This window comes from Ricinus communis, chromosome 7, assembly GCF_019578655.1.
Source record: "Ricinus communis isolate WT05 ecotype wild-type chromosome 7, ASM1957865v1, whole genome shotgun sequence".
Classification (NCBI taxonomy): Eukaryota; Viridiplantae; Streptophyta; class Magnoliopsida; order Malpighiales; family Euphorbiaceae; genus Ricinus; species Ricinus communis.
The window spans coordinates 4,416,821-4,433,948 of record NC_063262.1 but is presented as its reverse complement, the minus strand read 5'-3'; the positions used below and the strand labels follow the sequence as shown (position 1 = coordinate 4,433,948).

General features: G+C 35.1%; 4 protein-coding genes and 1 non-coding gene across 7 annotated transcripts; 3 read left to right on the top strand and 2 right to left on the bottom strand.

Moving 5' to 3' along the window:
- The first annotated feature begins 497 nt into the window (after window positions 1–497).
- Window positions 498–1,587, top strand: LOC8283385. Its single transcript, XM_002525246.4, has 2 exons — window positions 498–840; window positions 935–1,587. Exons 1-2 carry the CDS (start codon window positions 687–689, stop codon window positions 1,300–1,302), a joined length of 522 nt encoding a protein of 173 aa, XP_002525292.1. The 5' UTR covers window positions 498–686; the 3' UTR covers window positions 1,303–1,587.
- A 1,202-nt stretch (window positions 1,588–2,789) lies between these two features.
- On the top strand, window positions 2,790–6,024 carry LOC8283384 (ruvB-like 2). Its single transcript, XM_002525245.4, has 2 exons — window positions 2,790–3,682; window positions 5,214–6,024. Exons 1-2 carry the CDS (start codon window positions 2,934–2,936, stop codon window positions 5,866–5,868), a joined length of 1,404 nt encoding a protein of 467 aa, XP_002525291.2. The 5' UTR covers window positions 2,790–2,933; the 3' UTR covers window positions 5,869–6,024.
- Window positions 6,025–6,963: 939 nt separating this feature from the next.
- On the bottom strand, window positions 6,964–9,895 carry LOC8283398 (putative glycosyltransferase 7). 3 transcript variants are annotated; one of them, XR_007216717.1, is made up of 3 exons: window positions 7,927–9,895; window positions 7,517–7,793; window positions 6,964–7,399 (listed from the first exon to the last, which is right to left on the bottom strand). XR_007216717.1 is itself a non-coding variant. In XM_002525244.4 (2 exons), the coding sequence occupies exon 1, from the start codon at window positions 9,693–9,695 to the stop codon at window positions 8,355–8,357; it is 1,341 nt and encodes a 446-aa protein (XP_002525290.1). In that variant the 5' UTR covers window positions 9,696–9,895; the 3' UTR covers window positions 6,964–7,399; window positions 8,324–8,354. The 3 variants fall into 3 exon arrangements, 1 of the variants encoding a protein (XP_002525290.1); XR_007216718.1 differs by having other exon boundaries at window positions 8,324–9,895; XM_002525244.4 differs by lacking the exon at window positions 7,517–7,793 and having other exon boundaries at window positions 8,324–9,895.
- Window positions 9,896–10,648: 753 nt separating this feature from the next.
- On the top strand, window positions 10,649–10,722 carry TRNAT-AGU. Its single transcript has one exon. It is a non-coding gene; the product is annotated as a tRNA-Thr (tRNA).
- Window positions 10,723–10,785: 63 nt separating this feature from the next.
- On the bottom strand, window positions 10,786–14,800 carry LOC8283382 (heptahelical transmembrane protein 4). Its single transcript, XM_015723065.3, has 4 exons — window positions 14,364–14,800; window positions 13,892–14,156; window positions 12,977–13,259; window positions 10,786–11,701 (listed from the first exon to the last, which is right to left on the bottom strand). The coding sequence occupies exons 2-4, from the start codon at window positions 14,152–14,154 to the stop codon at window positions 11,048–11,050; spliced, it is 1,200 nt and encodes a 399-aa protein (XP_015578551.1). The 5' UTR covers window positions 14,155–14,156; window positions 14,364–14,800; the 3' UTR covers window positions 10,786–11,047.
- Window positions 14,801–17,128: the final 2,328 nt, after the last annotated feature.

The following is a 17,128-nucleotide window of genomic DNA, read 5'->3' as shown; positions in this document are numbered from 1 at the left end:
GAACAGACCTTAGGTGTAACCAACCATGAAGCTGATAACTTTCTCACATTTCTTCTACAGGACCATATTCTTGCCTCCAAGTCCTCCATCAGGATCAATAGATTGATATTCCTCCCACGCCAGAAGCGCTAGTGGTCAACATTATAGATCTTCTGCAGGCAAGCCTCTTAATTTAAATTTTCAGCATTGTGATCGTAGATTTTGGTATCTATATATCGGCTAACAGTTGGTGCTGAGTGTTTCTTTTTCCTAGATGGTATTAAATAACAAATTTGTTATTGTTGAGCATAGAGTGGTGGCAAACAGCATAGGAGCAAGAGTGACGGGGGCAAAATGCTTTAGCACTTTTTAAAGGCCAAAATCAAGACTTTACGGACCTATTAAAGAGTTATTATCAGAAGAGAATCCTCCTAAGTATACAGAAACTACAGTAAAGAAAGTACTATGCCAAGTACAAAGAAAAGGCCTTGATGTCATACAAATTGCAGCTACTATCTGAAATTGACTAGTAAACTATCATTAGGCTCAATACGCACAATTTTGACGTTTGTCCTTCAACAGACAGCTCTAAAATAAAAACGACATCTCATGAATTAGGAAACACTGAAAAAGCCGTTTTGGATATTCAAGAGTTGAAATTGGAAGCTATATAGCAATTATCAGTAGTAGTAATACATGTTTTTTTTATGATGCGCCGCGAAGAGAGACGGCGCAAGTTCCACAAAGCGCTGCTTAACACTCTTTATCCGCCAACCCAACAACCTCAAGATAATGATGAAGAAGAAAAGGAAAACCCTGTTATCACGTCAAGCCAAGACTTAGATGTGAATCTTATTCCAGGTTTCGAGGGGCATTTTTATCACGTCATTTATCAAAGTTAACATTTATGAATTGAATGATTTGAGGGTTTTGATTCTTTCAAAAAAAAATGCAGATGATTACGGGCTGCAACAAAGTAGTTCCTCAACAAACGATAACAATGGTGATAGCGAGTCCGAGCAACAGAAGTTAACGAGGGCTCAAAGGAAGAGGCTTCGCAAGAAAATGCTTAAAGAAGACATCTGTCGTCGGGGACACATTATCGGGCCACTATTACCTTCATCAAGCAACGATATTGATGATGGTACTGGTGCAGTTAAACAAGATACTCCAGGTGTTCGACAAAATGCTGATGAGAGTCCTGGTAATGAAAATAGCCAGAAAAAGAAGCTAAAACAGAGGAGGATGGCGAAGAGATTGGCTAAAGAAAGACTGAAGTCTTCTGAAGTGGAGAATTGCGTTCAAGGTCACAGCTTTGATTAGCTAATGCGGTGAATCGTGGATCAAGATCAAAACTCTTTAAGTCCATTAATGTGGAGAAAATAACATCATAGTCATTCTCCTTCTGGTTGTTGAATCATGATTGCTAGCAAACACCTTTTCTTTTTTTGGAGAATAAGAATAATGATTTCATTGATGTGAAGAAACATGTGGACATGGAGTATATATGTGGCTTCAAGAGGTTCCAGCCTCTATTGAATTGTTACTTTCTTCAGATGTAGCAAACACTTTGAACAGGTGGTTTTAGGACCGGCATTTACTTGTCTACGTTTTGTTTCTCGGATGGCTAGTTACCGCCCAGTGGTTTACCACATCAAAATCATTCTGTTATCTTCTATTATTTTCAAATATTTTTGCATTTTCCAAATATAAAACTTATATTTAAATAATAGAAATACAATGTTTAAAATATTTTTTATGAATATATATATAGTAACATATTTTATGTTAACAAATTTAGATCGATTGAACATAACAAATCTAGTTCTGATAAATTAATAGTAAAATCACCTTAGAATCTACTTCCTTCCTTACTTTGTATGAGTAGTTCTAATGAATTAATAGTAAATTCACCTTAGAATTGGATACTATTTCCTTTATTTTATTTTTAAATAAAATAGATTTCATTTATAATAAAATTTTATATATGATGTGTTAAATAGTAATTGTAGAATTCATTTTAGATGAAACAAATATTATGTTAAAAATAAATTTTAATTAAAAATACGAAAGAAAATCTTATTCTTCCTTTCTCTGTTTTTTTTATCCTAATCAAATAGTTCATGGCAATATATATATATATATATATATTATATTTTATCTTTTAAAAACAATTAATTTAATTTTTTTACAATAAATTATGATGCTTAGATATCCTATTAGAAATTAAAGGAATTAAAGCTCACGTAGTTTTGAGTAAATAGCATAGCCGGTATTAAAATTATATATTTTATTTTTAATTAGTACCAAAATTTTTTTTTCTTTTTGCTACCTCATTTTAATTTGATAGCTGAATTTTTGTATTCAAAAAGATTCCGGTTGTATACTGCTGAAATGGCAAATCAAATTAGAATATTTTTTAATATTTGACACATAAATATTTATATAAATTCAATTCAATTATAATCAGTATATGAAATTAATATACATAAAGCATTTCTAAATTAATTAATTTTATCCAAATTGAAAATTTTAATCATATCTATTTTACTATCAGAAATTTTATTTCTTTACTCATTTCTCTCACTCTCGTATTTTCTCTCGTCCCTACTACCATTCATAGCTTTATATTGTGAAACCTAAGCTTGAATATCCATCTATACATTTAGAATAATAAAAACAATGTTCTATTATTTACTTCATTAATTATACATTATGAAAAAATAAATTTCAAGTGTACTCTGATTACATGAAATTTGTTTTAGAGAGGAGTAAGGATTTTCTTAAAAAATAAAATAAAAAACGAGTATGAGACCAAATCTCAACTTATGTACTGCCGCGCAAGTTACAAAAAGGGACCGTCTTCCTTGCATACAGAAAGAAAAACCCTAAACCCTAATTTTGTCTCTCTCTAAAATCTGAAACACTTTCTGTGTATCAAAACCAGTATCACCATGGCTGAACTCAAGCTCTCAGAGACCCGAGACCTAACCCGAATTGAACGCATAGGAGCGCACTCCCACATCAGAGGGCTAGGGTTGGACTCAGCCCTGGAACCGCGAGCCGTCTCGGAAGGCATGGTAGGCCAAACATCGGCTCGCAAAGCTGCTGGGGTCATCCTCCAAATGATAAAGGACGGAAAAATCGCAGGTCGTGCCGTGCTTCTTGCAGGCCAACCGGGCACAGGGAAAACCGCAATAGCAATGGGTATGGCGAAATCCTTAGGTCAAGAAACTCCTTTCGCGATGATATCCGGTAGCGAAATCTTCTCCTTGGAAATGTCAAAGACAGAGGCTTTGATGCAGGCTTTTAGGAAAGCAATTGGAGTGCGAATTAAAGAAGAAACAGAGATAGTTGAAGGTGAAGTTGTGGAAGTTCAAATTGATAGACCAGCTGTGGCTGGTGCTGCGTCCAAGACTGGGAAATTGACATTAAAGACTACGGAGATGGAGACTATTTATGACTTGGGTGCCAAGATGATTGAGGCGTTAGGGAAGGAGAAAGTGCAGAGTGGGGATGTGATTGCAATTGATAAAGCTTCTGGAAAGATTAGTAAGCTTGGAAGGTCTTTTTCACGGTCAAGGGATTATGATGCTATGGGTCCACAGGTTAAGTTTGTTCAGTGTCCTGATGGTGAGTTGCAGAAGAGGAAAGAGGTTGTGCATTGTGTTACTCTTCATGAAATTGATGTCATTAATAGCAGGTGAGTGTTCTTGGAGCTTCTTGCACCATTCTGAAATTAGAAAGCCCTGCAATTAGCACTTGTTATAGACTAGTCAATGTGCGATAATGTGCCTTAATTTGCTTGATGGGTTGAATATGAACTTGATTACATGGGAAGCTTGGAGGCATTTAGAGAATTCAAAGCATTAGATAAGTCCAACCAACTACTAATAGCACCATTGTGGCTCTCTTTTTTTTTCTTATGGTGAGATAGTTGTTTTGACTATGAGATCAGTCTGACCAAGTACTAATAGCACCAATGTGGCAAAAGTATTGCTTGCAATTGTTGATAGAAGAAAGAGTTTACAACCGATAATTTGGGAATGCTGTAAACTGGGTAGAGTTTACCTGAGTAGCATTTTCAGAATTATAGTTCATTATCAGCATTAGGAAGCTTTTGCTTCAAATAGTTAAACAATGTTCTATAGATATTTCTATGACCTTACTTCTGTTGTGGGTCATTAAACTGATATTAGTCTCGAGGTTCTGTAGAAGTTGTACTTGCTCCGTTTAGCCTTTGTCTCTAACGTGATTCCTTCTCTCAATCTAAACTTCCGTTAATTGAAATTGGAAATTTCCATTTGAGTACCCATCTTCATTTGTGGTTATCATGTCAGGCCAGGATCATTTTGCTGCTGGCTTATTTAAAATGAATTTCAGAATTTTCTAATTTGCAATCAGCGTTAGGCTTCTGGGTTCTGGTGATTTCTTAATGGCATTGAGTGAGTACGACTGTAAAATCTGGGTCTAACATGTAAACTTCTGCACTCATCATTCTTCTGAAAGACACCAATTTTCGTTTTAAGAGGGGAATGGGGACTGGAAAATATGCGAGAGGAGGGGTTTGGGTTAGAGAGAGAGGGAGAGAGAGAACTTGGCTGGAAAGAAGAGTTGATGAGAGAAGGTGAGACAAGAGGATAACAGCCTCTCCTACCTTATCTGTTTAAACTCATCCAAGTTTCCCTGACCTTTGCTTTGCCACAGCAATGTCAATTTAGGTCAATAGTGGCTATATCATTGACATGTTTGGATTAAAGGAGAAAATATGTGTTTGGATCGATGTCTCTCTCTAATCTGTTGGCATGGTTTTTGAAACTACTGCATGCAAGAAGGGGGAGTGGGGGAGGATATTAGAAATTAAGAATTGTTCGCAGTCATATATGTTGTGAAGTTATGTTTCCTACTTAATACGTCACTGTTAAAAATCTTCTCCCAACTAATTTCTATAGTTTATGTTTGCCCAGTACATTGGTTACCATATTTCGCAGAGTCTATAACCAGTTTCTATAATGATGTATCCAAACAGCCATGCCCAATTTGTTGACACTTTTTTACCATTTCCTTCTATGTTGAAGTTGAAAATTGCACATATTGCGAGCCTAGACACATAACCATACTACTGGACGCTGTGGTTGGGTCTGAGCAAATATATCTAAGTGTACAATAGGCTGTATGGCAATTACGTAGAGTTTATTCTATTTTTCTTACTCTATTTTATCTTCCCTTTCCAGAACACAGGGATTTCTAGCTCTGTTCACTGGTGATACTGGTGAAATCCGTGCAGAAGTAAGGGAACAAATTGACACAAAGGTGGCAGAATGGAGAGAGGAAGGAAAAGCAGAGATTGTGCCTGGTGTTCTCTTCATCGATGAGGTTCACATGCTTGACATTGAATGCTTCTCTTTCCTGAATCGTGCTCTTGAGAATGAGATGGCTCCAATTTTAGTTGTTGCAACCAACAGAGGGATCACTACAATTCGAGGCACAAACTACAAATCTCCACATGGTATTCCAATAGATCTCCTTGATCGCCTGCTGATCATCACAACTCAGCCTTATACAAAGGATGAAATCCGCAAGATTGTGGACATTAGATGCCAAGAAGAAGAGGTGGAGATGTCTGAAGAGGCCAAGTCTTTATTGACGCATATTGGGGTAGAAACATCCTTGAGATATGCCATCCATCTCATTACTGCTGCTGCATTGGCTTGCCAGAGGCGGAAGGGAAAGCTTGTAGAAAGTGAGGACGTTACTCGAGTTTACACTCTGTTTCTCGATGTGAAAAGGTCAACACAATACTTGATGGAGTATCAGAACCAGTACATGTTTAATGAAGCACCAGTAGTGGATGCTAATGAAGATAACGCCAATGCTATGCTTTCTTGAAAGTAACTTGGACATGGAGATTTTTGTAGTTTCTTTGTTCCTAATTTAATGATGATAGGCAGCAGCAACATGATGAATATGTTACTGTGGTTTTGGGTTTCATGTCAGCTCTGTGATTCTAATGTGCATTAATGAATGTGATCATTTTCATATCAACTACAGCATCAAATATTTGTTTTTGTTGAAGCTTGGGTTTGTCTGTGGAGGATGCTTGCTACAATTCATTTGGGTTTCCTAGAACAAAGATAAAGACCCTGCTGCTTGTCAAAATCAATGTTGATGTGTTCACTGAAATGAATGGCAATTTCAGACACTGTTATCAATTCATTGTGGATCATTTTCAATGAATCATGTTGATGTTTGGTATCCCTAAATTCTTGGAAGTTAAACAGAAAGCATGCACATCCTTGTCACCAGATGAGAATTATTATTAATCATAGAACTACTTAAGAGAAGTATAATTAAAACATAGAGATTGTTTAAAAAGGTGGTATTGACTTTCTTGCACTTCATTGTTTCTTCTTTGTCTCACCAAATGAAGTAGTTAAGGGGAGAGCTCAATATGAGACTCGGAAACCGAAAAATTAAATAAAAAATATTTAAAATAGAAAATATCCGTTGATGGTCTGATTTTTTTTCAAATTGAATTATGTCAATATTTTTTTTTTTCTTTTTAGATATAGTTCTGGAATTCATTACTTAGCAACACAACGTATAATTAACACTTGAATTTCCAAAATGATATGTTAAGTTCAGTCTTGACCATGGGCTCGATACTTGATTATAAGGTTGGATTCCGTCTCAATCATGACATGCATAGCAAACTATACTTGTTTTCTAGGGTTTGGTCCTCCATCAACAAGCATTAATAGTTGTTTTCTAGGGTTTGGTCCTCCATCAACAAGCATTAATAGTAAAAAATTAATCAACATTAGCTGGAATGCCATGTATGTGAATGCTACTTGTGAATTGTGATGTTCTATATTTGATTATTTTCAGTTAGCTCATGCCAAAGGAAAGGAAAGCATGTGAAATTCTATATGTGTTGCTCCAAAGCACCACAAATAAAAGGCTTTATCCAATTCTAGCCCGTGCTCTCTGTAATTGATGAATATATTAAAGAACTGGAACACTAGTTAGTGATTATAAAATTGTTGATTTGGATATTAAAAGTTAAATAAATAAATCAAAGTTTTTCCTCCAACATGGGGTGGGCTTATTTACAGAGATGGTCTCTTGAGATGTTTCCACTGTTAATTTTGTTGTAATGCTTCTCTAATCTTTCATTCAGATGTGGCCGGACCGACGGAGGAGGTCTATTCTACCCCTTAATTTCTCTGTAATCCACATCTGAAAGCTGATCTTACATAGTTGGTCATTATCCCTGGATTAGAGAAGTACCCCAAATCCAAATTCAAGTATGAAGGATTCGGGTTTTATTTTCCTGGTGGTGATGAGTTCAATACTCTTAGACCATGCCGACTTTCTTTGTTGATCTTAGACTTTTCTTTGTTGTGAGGCAAGCCTTCACCTGTAAATTTAAGATTTTAAGACCCTTGATCAGTGAAAAACATTTATATTAAAAAAAAAAAAATCAAATTACTATTCCAACAGAGATTAATATGGTGCATTATCATTATTTGGTTACTTTGAGAGAGTTTAAACGCAGACACAAGCTATGTTGGTGATGGGATTGAGAAACTCAGAGTTTCCAAATAAAAACAAAAGTAAGTAGAAATGTATTTTAGCCATTTTCTATGTGTGAAATACACAGGCCCCTATCAAATCAGGAACGCAAAAAGCGCCATAATTTAGTCAAGTGACTTCTTCGTATGAATGTACAAACTCTCAACATCATCATCTTTCCATCATATAAAGTCCTTAGATGTGGAGCATTATCCTTCAATCATGCCCTTGTTGAAGCCCTAAAAACCATTATATTATATATTAGCGCATTTGTTCATTACTTTTTTACATAAAAGTATAGACAACCAAAGAAAAAAGTAAAATTAAAATAAAGAGAAAAAGAAAAATATCACAGTCAAAAGATGAAGCTACCCCATCGAATACTTAAAAGACTCCTCGAGATTCCCATGTTTAATAAACCAACTTGTTCATTAAATAATGATTTCCATTAGATTTTTTCCCAAGTGATCCTGCTGAATTAACACACATAAAATAATTATAAACTTTTATATATGTATATATATATCATTTATTCATCTACTCAATTATAAATCATTCAATAATATGTACTCAAATAAAAACTTTAAATCTCTCTGCCAAAAATTAATAACATGATTAAGCATATTATATACAGCCTAATTTTAACATATATATCCACTCACTTAAAATAGGAGCAAATCAATAACATGAATCACCACCATGCAGAAATCGACACGCAAGATAAAAAGAAGCTCTTCATAGCTGATTTATAAGTTAATAAACAACACACCTACTCGTCATTCACCGTCTGTGTAAAAAGTTTACCATGGACCCTCATCAGGATAATCAAACGGTGTCTCCACAACCGTGTTAGAATTCAGTAAATCCGGATGCACAAAACCATATTTTCTGAGCACTTGATTATCAGCAAAGTTCAGAGCTCTAACCATCCCATCCCAACACGCGTCCCCTTCATACATCTTATTGTGTTCCCCACTACAGGGTTGACAGCCCGTGAAATGCGTGATAAACGGCCGTCTCCAGCTCCCTTTACCATTCCCAGCTGCCTTTAAATGTGGCTCTCTGAACGCACCGTATTGCTCGCTCACTTTCTCTGCGTGCCGTCTCCGTAACTTCACGTCCTGTCTCTCGATCTCCGTGTATTTTTCAGTTATGTTATCGTACGTAGGCACTATTTCCAGCCAATATCCTTCAAAGTAATACTCACCTTCTAAATAAATCTTGTCCGTTAAACTCTTATCCTTGTACAGCATATAAATCAGAGCCGTCTGATCATCCGAATCTGGGAATAGCTTGTCTTTAAATAAAGACCGTTGGATGTGGCCCCACTTCTGAAAATCGGGACTCATGGGACCCATATTAGCCCACGTGTCCATGAAATCCATGGACCACTGACAATTCCTAATTAAAAAAACGCCAGCATTCAACGCCGTCCAGCTTCTCTCCCCGTAAATCAACTTAGCCCAGCCGTGAACTACGAGATTATGGTTCTTGTAGTCGTAACGGCGTAACGGCAACTTGTATTCCATGTCGGAGATTAAAGCGTCGGAGTCAACCCACCAGATCCACTCGGCCTCGGGATGCGCGATCATAGCTGCTTTGACGACCGGATATTTCGCCCAGAAACTCGGCATCTTGGGATGGAGTAAAACGTTGTTGTAGAAAATATCGTAGCCGTGGATTCTACAGTAATCGACTTTGTTCTTAAAGAATCGTAAAAGAAAATGGTCGCCTATTGGGTTCTTGCACGGTTTGGTTTGGGATCCCGTCACCATCACGACTCGGTCACGTGCAGGTGCTGAGAATGATGGGTGTTTCTCTAGCCATCGTTTTCGTTTCTCGTCCCAGTTTTTGATAGGCTTTTCGATGGAATAGCTGAGGTCTGGGTCGTCGTAGAATGTTGTATCGGGCGGGTCGTACCCGAGATCAGGGGATGGGTTTTGTTGAACGCAGGTTTGTTTTCTAAGGTTGGAGGAACTAGAATCGGAAAGATTAATGTTAGGAGCGGTGTAAGACCAGAGAGACCATATGATCAAAAAAGAAAGTAAAGCGCCACCGAGATAAAGAAAGGTATCGCTGAAGCAAGATTTCCTTTTAGCCATTGGAGAATATTGAGACTTTGAAACCTCTGGAGAGACCATTTTAAAAGACCAGTAGCAGTGGATAAAAATAAAAAGAAGGAAGACAGATACAACTTTAACCTTATGCAAGTCGACAGCGATAATTTCAAGTTTGGTAAGGCCAAAAAGAAATTGGGTTTTTAATTAAGATTAGAAAGAGAAGGGTAGAGAGAGTGACATGAGGGAAGAGGTGAGTGAGCGAGTGAAGGAAGCGACTGGTGATGTGTGTCAGTTTAAAGAAAATTTCTTGGCATCGACTGCGGAAGTTTGTGAGAGAGTGACACGTTGACTATAACACGTGAGAGTTGAGACTGTGTCTGTACCGACACTTTAAAATTGGAAGAGATTTTCCCCGTAATCTCCGTTAATTACGTTTTAATTTTGTCCCCTTTTATTTTTTTGTTTCTTAAAAATCTAGGACTAGGATGTGCTGCTTCTTCCACGTGCTGCATCTGCCTGATTTTTGACCTTTTATATTATTTTATTAATAACTTGAGATGATGAGCCTTCGTAACATTGTCATTTGGGCTGCTTAAGATATCCTTACCTACTGGATTAGAAAGCATAAGCACCGATATTGTTTCGGATGCCAGACGTTAAGACTAATGCACCGACATTTTTACGTGAATCAACATATGGTTTTTTCGTTTTTCTTATATTCAACGAAAATCCAAAGAGCTGTGTGTATTATATAAGTGATTTAGTTCTCGCTATAAATGTCGTAAAGCTATCATTTGAATTAGGGATTTTAAATAAAATCTATGGATTTAATCCAGATCTGCAGGAAGCTAACCCAACAGCATGTGAGGTGTCAATTTAATCACAGGATGGAGGATTAGAAGCAGCCAACTGTAGACACAGTGATGCTTCAGTACACAATCGGCAACCTCATGTGACTGTCTGACATTAGTGGCCCAATTCCATCCTGCGCCTTATATAGCAGTTCTTACATATAATTGCAGAGCTTCCGGTATGCTTTCATAGCTCAGTTGGTTAGAGCACCCGTTTAGTAAGCGGGAGGTCTTGAGTTCGACTCTCAATGAAAGCACTGTATACTTTTTTTCCGATTATACAATCACAATGTCAGAGCACAGTATGGTACACACAAACCTGAAAAACTGAAAGCAGTCCTTGTCCGTATTAGTCAGGACAGGCTCCATCAATTCCTACCTTTGCTGCGTCAAATACAACAGTGTTATCATACATGATATATATAATCATGTATTCCACTATACACAGAACTAATGGAGGGCTAAGTATTCTGCTTTTTTCCGCTGCATTCCTATTTCTAAACCTACTTATACCTATTACAATGTAGTAGCATAATATTTCATCAGCTGATTAATTATTTCAAGCTTCGGGATATCATTTCTCTAGCATCCTTCCAAGTCCCGCCACTTGAGGTAAACCAGCCCTGCGTGATAATGAGTGTAAGCCCCAGCCACCACTAATATATGGAAAAGCTGGTGGCTGTGCCCAGCAATGTCAAATCTTCCAGGCATCCATCGTTCCGGTATCCTTGTAGCATAAACCACTGCTCCCATTCCATATAAAACTCCCATAAGAACTTCATAGCCTGTTGTGTGGAGTGCCTCAGGTTGGTTCCAGAACAAGATAAGCTTGTGCAGGATTGGTGCTATTCCTGACAATCCCATGCCAGAGAAGAGAGCTGCTCGAATGGGACGGAACTTAGGCGTTTGGAACATTGGCAGGAGAGAGACCAAAACAGTGGCAATTCCTAATATGGTGATGAACCCCAAATAAAGGTTGCAGAAAAAAGGGTTGCACATGAAGGAGTAGTAAACAGGAGGGTAAAAAGAGGTAGATATAAGTGCTGCAATTCCAGCATAGTCAAGCCTAAGCATGATGTATGACATGCGTTCGGAGTGGCAAGAGAGAAGATGGCACGTGCTGCTAGCTAGTAAGCAAAACATAGCCCCACCCAAGAACGCAAAAAATGGCCACCGTGTGATTGGCCTCACCATCAGAGGGGCTATAAGGTTAGCCACATCCTCCTTCATGCTTCGCTGTAATTAATAAGAAAACAGATCAGTTGCAGAAACTTTAAGATGAAAGAAACAAGCAAAGTGTTTAACTACAATATCAGCAATTATCCATCACCCTACATTATTCACCATGAAGTGAAGAGATTGGTTCCTTAATAGACCCCACTTAAAAGAATAGGGAAATGCTTGTGGTTCTGATTTGTGAAGCAACACTTTTTCCCAAATTTTGTTCAGAAGAGGTTTAAAACTTCTCTACTGACACATCACAACTATAAATGCATGACATGCGAATGATATGATGTGGCAACTAAAACTGGAAACGGTGCCCGCTATACAACATGAGCATGACTAGATCATAAAGACTAAACTGGAGAGGCTAAAATTATAGGTGATGATAAATAAAATGTTTTAAAATGTCTTCAAGACTCCATAAACCAAACAAGTTCCCCTCAATATTCAAGCAATTGGTCTCCATTCAAACGTTACCTTATTCAATAAAAGACATTTAGATATACCAGATCAAACATATCAAATTTGACAAATTTTATTTTGAGCCTCCTACCTGTGCAAATGCAAATTCACTGCTTTGCTTAACCTTCAAATATCCCATCTATTTTCAACTAGTAAAAACTGAAATCATATTCATGACCGGGCAACAAAAGTTAAACCCTGCATTCTGACTATTAATTAAAGCATACATCTTAGTTTTGCCATTTTATGTGGCATTCAAATCAGTTTAGGTGAAAGTGTATTGATTGCCAACCATTTGAATTGAGCAGCCCACACCCTTCCACTGTCTCCTTTTTGTTATTATTTATTCTCTTAAAAGCCCCACCATACAGACACGGTCACATGAATAAAAGACACAATGTCTGGCATTCAAGTTGATATAAAACTCGTTTTACCCAAGAACTCAATGAGTTGAAGGGTAAATCAATGCAAGTCCAAAACAATTTGCCTTTGCCAAATAATCAAATTGAAGCCCAGGAAACTATCACAATATCACAGAAAATCTTCACTGGCTAAATGGATCAAGGTTAATAAACATAGAACAAGAAGATAAACAAAGTGGCAGTAGAAAATCTACGGAGCATCGGAAAAACCAATCCTGCATGAGTTGATTCAAAATATCCAAGGTGCAAAAGATTAAAAATTTGTCCACATGATACTACAAACTGTTAAACTAACTATAGAAATGAAACACTAACAAAAATAATAAGAAAGATGTTATGATTAGATATTTCATAATCAAGCAGGCGATCACAACTCAAAGGCAATGAAGAAATAGAACAGTACCAATACACAGGCGTCTGTGTGGTTGCCATTGGAAAATCGCTCCGGCAAACAGTTGTATAGAAGTTCCATAATGTGCCACCCTGAAGGCAAGGTTGTCTTTAGTTCCTCCCTAAGTCTGTGCATATCAGTCATGGTGGGTAAAGAAGGGAGGCATTCATGCAATTTGTGCAAATCAGCTTTCAACACTTCCGGGAGTTGTATCGAGTGAAGGTCAACAACCTTTGGAACCTTCATGGCAGTGTATATGGTCAGGGAAAGGAAAATGAAGAAACCAATCAAATGCCTGCAATAAATAGTACCTTATTGGTAAAATAGGTCAAATAAAAGAAGAATGTTTATATTAGAATCAAGAAAACGGCAAAGAACAATTCAAAAACCTATGGTACTGAATTGTTACCATTTAAACATATGAACGAAATTACTTAATCTCTAGAGAAAAATAGAACTTTGGGAGGACGTTGTGACAAACGCTTACATTAGTAACCATCCCTCACCCTAGAATTGTCTGATAGACTGAGTGGTCTAACAGGGCACCATGGAGCAAATTGTTTGACTTGGTAATACTGTAACATAAACATTGTTTCGGCATATGATCTATCAACAACCTGAACCCTATCTGGTCTTTCTTATTACCTCTATGTGACTCTGCAATTCTATTTGAAATTGTTTCCTCTTCAACTATAACATCCATTTGGATGATTATATGTATCTTCTTAATAAATAATCTTGTCTTATTACAAAGACTTATTAGAAATGAAGACACTGCATTTATGGTATCAAACAAACAAACATGAAAATGTCCTAATTATGCCCGATTTCTTAATAAAAAGAAAGTAAGAAATACAGTGCACAGAACCTATACTACCTTATAACCAAAATAACTTGTACAGACATAAAAAGAAAATGAAGACTTACGTCCAAACATTTAATGTTTCATTGTGGACACTGAAGATGCTTAACAGAGTCTGCTTCAGAGGCCAGTCAGCTCGATAATGGCCCAAAATGTACTCATTATCCCTCAAATAACCTGGCAGAGAATGATATTCTACTAGTTGATACTTCACTTTATTCCATAATCTCTTCCCTTTACCAACCTTTGAAGAGCTCGTTTGATGCACCTCCATTGTTTCAGATGTTATATCGTAGCCATCACTGTTTCTCCTTTCACTAACCGTCATGGCTGCAAAATTATATAAATTGGCAAAAGGAAATGAGAACCCAAAATTTAGAATTTAATGAAAATATAAAAGCTAATTGACAATTGAATTGTTTATAGAGTTTTTTTAAAAAAAATTTCTTTTTCTCATTTTCTTCAAGAAAGCAACAAAATTTAATAAATGGTATTCCAATAATAGATAGAAAGAAGGAACCAAAAGAAAATACCAACCTGAAAATGAAGAACGCCAACTGAGAAAGAAAACCCAGATGGGAATTCTTTAGATAGAAAGATTTATATAAACAATTCACAATCAAACGCAACAAAAAGATTCAAGCCGCCAAAAGAAAATAAAACGACAAAAAAGAAAAAGTATTTGCAAGAAAAGAGAAAAAGAAACCTATAAAACAAGGGCAAGAAAGAAAACAGAAAGAAACATAGAGCTCAACGATGATAGATTGTGTGATCTTATTGATTTAAAGAGAGAGACGGAACAAAAGAGAGAGTCGCAGAGAAATGGCACAGATGAGGAGAGATGCGGAGATACCGAAGATGGATTCTTCGTGGAGAATAATAATAAATATTATTGAAAATATTTATGTGTAATAGTTGCTGGTTAATTTTGTTACGGCTTTTCTGCAATCACAGACAAACTTATTTTCCTTTATTGTATTTTGGTGAGATGTTTTATGTTGTTCTCTTTTTTCGTTCTTTTCTTTATAGAAATTGACAAGAAAAAGTAACAGAATGACATTTGTGATCAACATTTTAAGATTTGGCTTTCCAAATAATTACAATTTCCCATCACATACCAAATATGTTGTAATGATATGATACCAGAGGAAAACAATAATGATATAAAAATAAAATTAATGACAGTTCTACAATAATTAAGAATAATGATTTTATGTCATTATGCTGAATTTTTAATTTAATGCACTGACGTCTTAATCTAATCTCGTGGTATTGATAGCTTGTATTCAAAAAAAAGTTTTTTAAAAAATGAGATAACTTGAAATTGGATATTGTATTAATATTATTTTTCTTTTTTGTTTTCTCGGAAATTCTTTTTGTTTTCTTTTTCAATGCTAAAAGAAATTACAATCCAATAGTTTTTTTTTTTTTTTTCCCTATCTTGCAGTGTAGCAGAAGTCGAGGTTAATCCTAAAAACTTCTTCCTATATCATTGGAAAGTATAGTTGAGGCTTTAACAATTAATATATTTAATAGATTGAATATTTAAATTATTAAACTGTAATATTCAGAATTATAAATATAGTTTTAGAATTCTATAACTTATTTTGCTAGTTCATATACTAGTTCTTTTCTTAGAATATTCTCTTTAATAAATAATAATTATAAAAAAGTTATTACAATTTATTTTATTATTGATGATGAAGGCAGAGGAAACCCGCAGTCTAGGAATAGGAGGTTGAGTTCAACTTACATGGCAATAGAGGATGAGTCCCCTAGTGGCATTCATCTCCTCTAAATGAATTCTACTCCTGTTCGAATAGGATTCAGCCTCTGAGCCCCAGAGACATGTGCCGGTGGCTAAGCTCTCGCGGCAGACCAGCCGCGCGGGTCCTCTTAAATTATAATTTTTACCGAATTTATGTTTTCTAATGAAATTAGATTCAGTTTATGATACTACTGAATATGATAAAATTGAATTGTCGAGCCATATATAAATAATTTATTCAATGTACTCAAGTAAATAATTAATATAATATTCATTAAATTTTTAGTTAATTTGATTTTCAGAGTGAGTACTGGACATAGGTCCGATATTCCCTCTAGCTTTGTTTGCTATCAGTAAGAAAACTTAGCATAACTATATTGATTTTTTTGGGACTGTTATCAATTACTAATTTAAAATTAAAATTATTCAATAAAATTAGTTTTTAAAATTTAATTTAATTAATAAAATTATTAGATTCATTTAATATTAAATATATGAGGATAGATAATATAACAATTTAAATTATAGAAATTAGTGTAGTTATTTATTTATTATTTTCCTTTTACACTTTTTTCTACATATCATCAGATATTGTATAAAAAAATAAAACACGTACTACAGTAGATAATTCGAGTATATTTAGTGTTGATAGAATTTGGAGTAGAAGAGGGATTAAAATTACTTAGATCCTTCAATGAACTCTCCAACCAAAATAAAACACATTATTTAATTACTTTCCAATGTAAAGTTGTTTTCCAAAATAAGTTACTTGTAATTGTTGATCAGATAATGTCTTGCACATTATTTAAATTGAACATTCCCCCCATGTGGATAAAGCCGACAAAGTCTAAGAAACATCAGGTCAGCATCTACCTTAAGCCTCTACAATGAAAGAAAATTAACTAAACTTCTAATTTTCTAACCTACATTCTCAAATAATTTTCTTTGGCATCCATCGGACAATATTTTTATATTTAAATATAAAAAATAAATTTTTTTGTTTAAGTCTAATATATTCTTTTATATTTTATTCTTTTATTTTATTTTTAATCAATTAAATGTATAATAATTTATAATGTATTTATTAAATATAGAGTAGAGAGTGAAGTTTAGTCCCTATATTAATTCTTTATTTTATATTTAAAATATAAATAGTGCATTGAGTTATAACGCTTTAAAATAAAAAGTTTAACATATATAATAAATGCATTAGAAATGTCCTGATACAATCGTTTTTTTATTTGTTCGGGATAATATAGGGATTTCCTTTCCTAGAATCTGTCATATGCAATGTTCTCTAGTCTGCTTTGCCTCTTTTTGATTTCTTTATAAAAGAAAAAGTCAAAATAATTTGTTTAATTTGCTGACAGCTTAACAAAACATTTAATTTGAATTGAGAAAATGAGATCATTACTAATTAAAAAAAAAGGTTGTTATTCTAGTTCTGATTGCATAAAATTAGTGTAAAAAAAAAAAATTTACATAAAATTGGTAATCTAATGAGTTTATATGAATTATCCCTTTCATATCATAT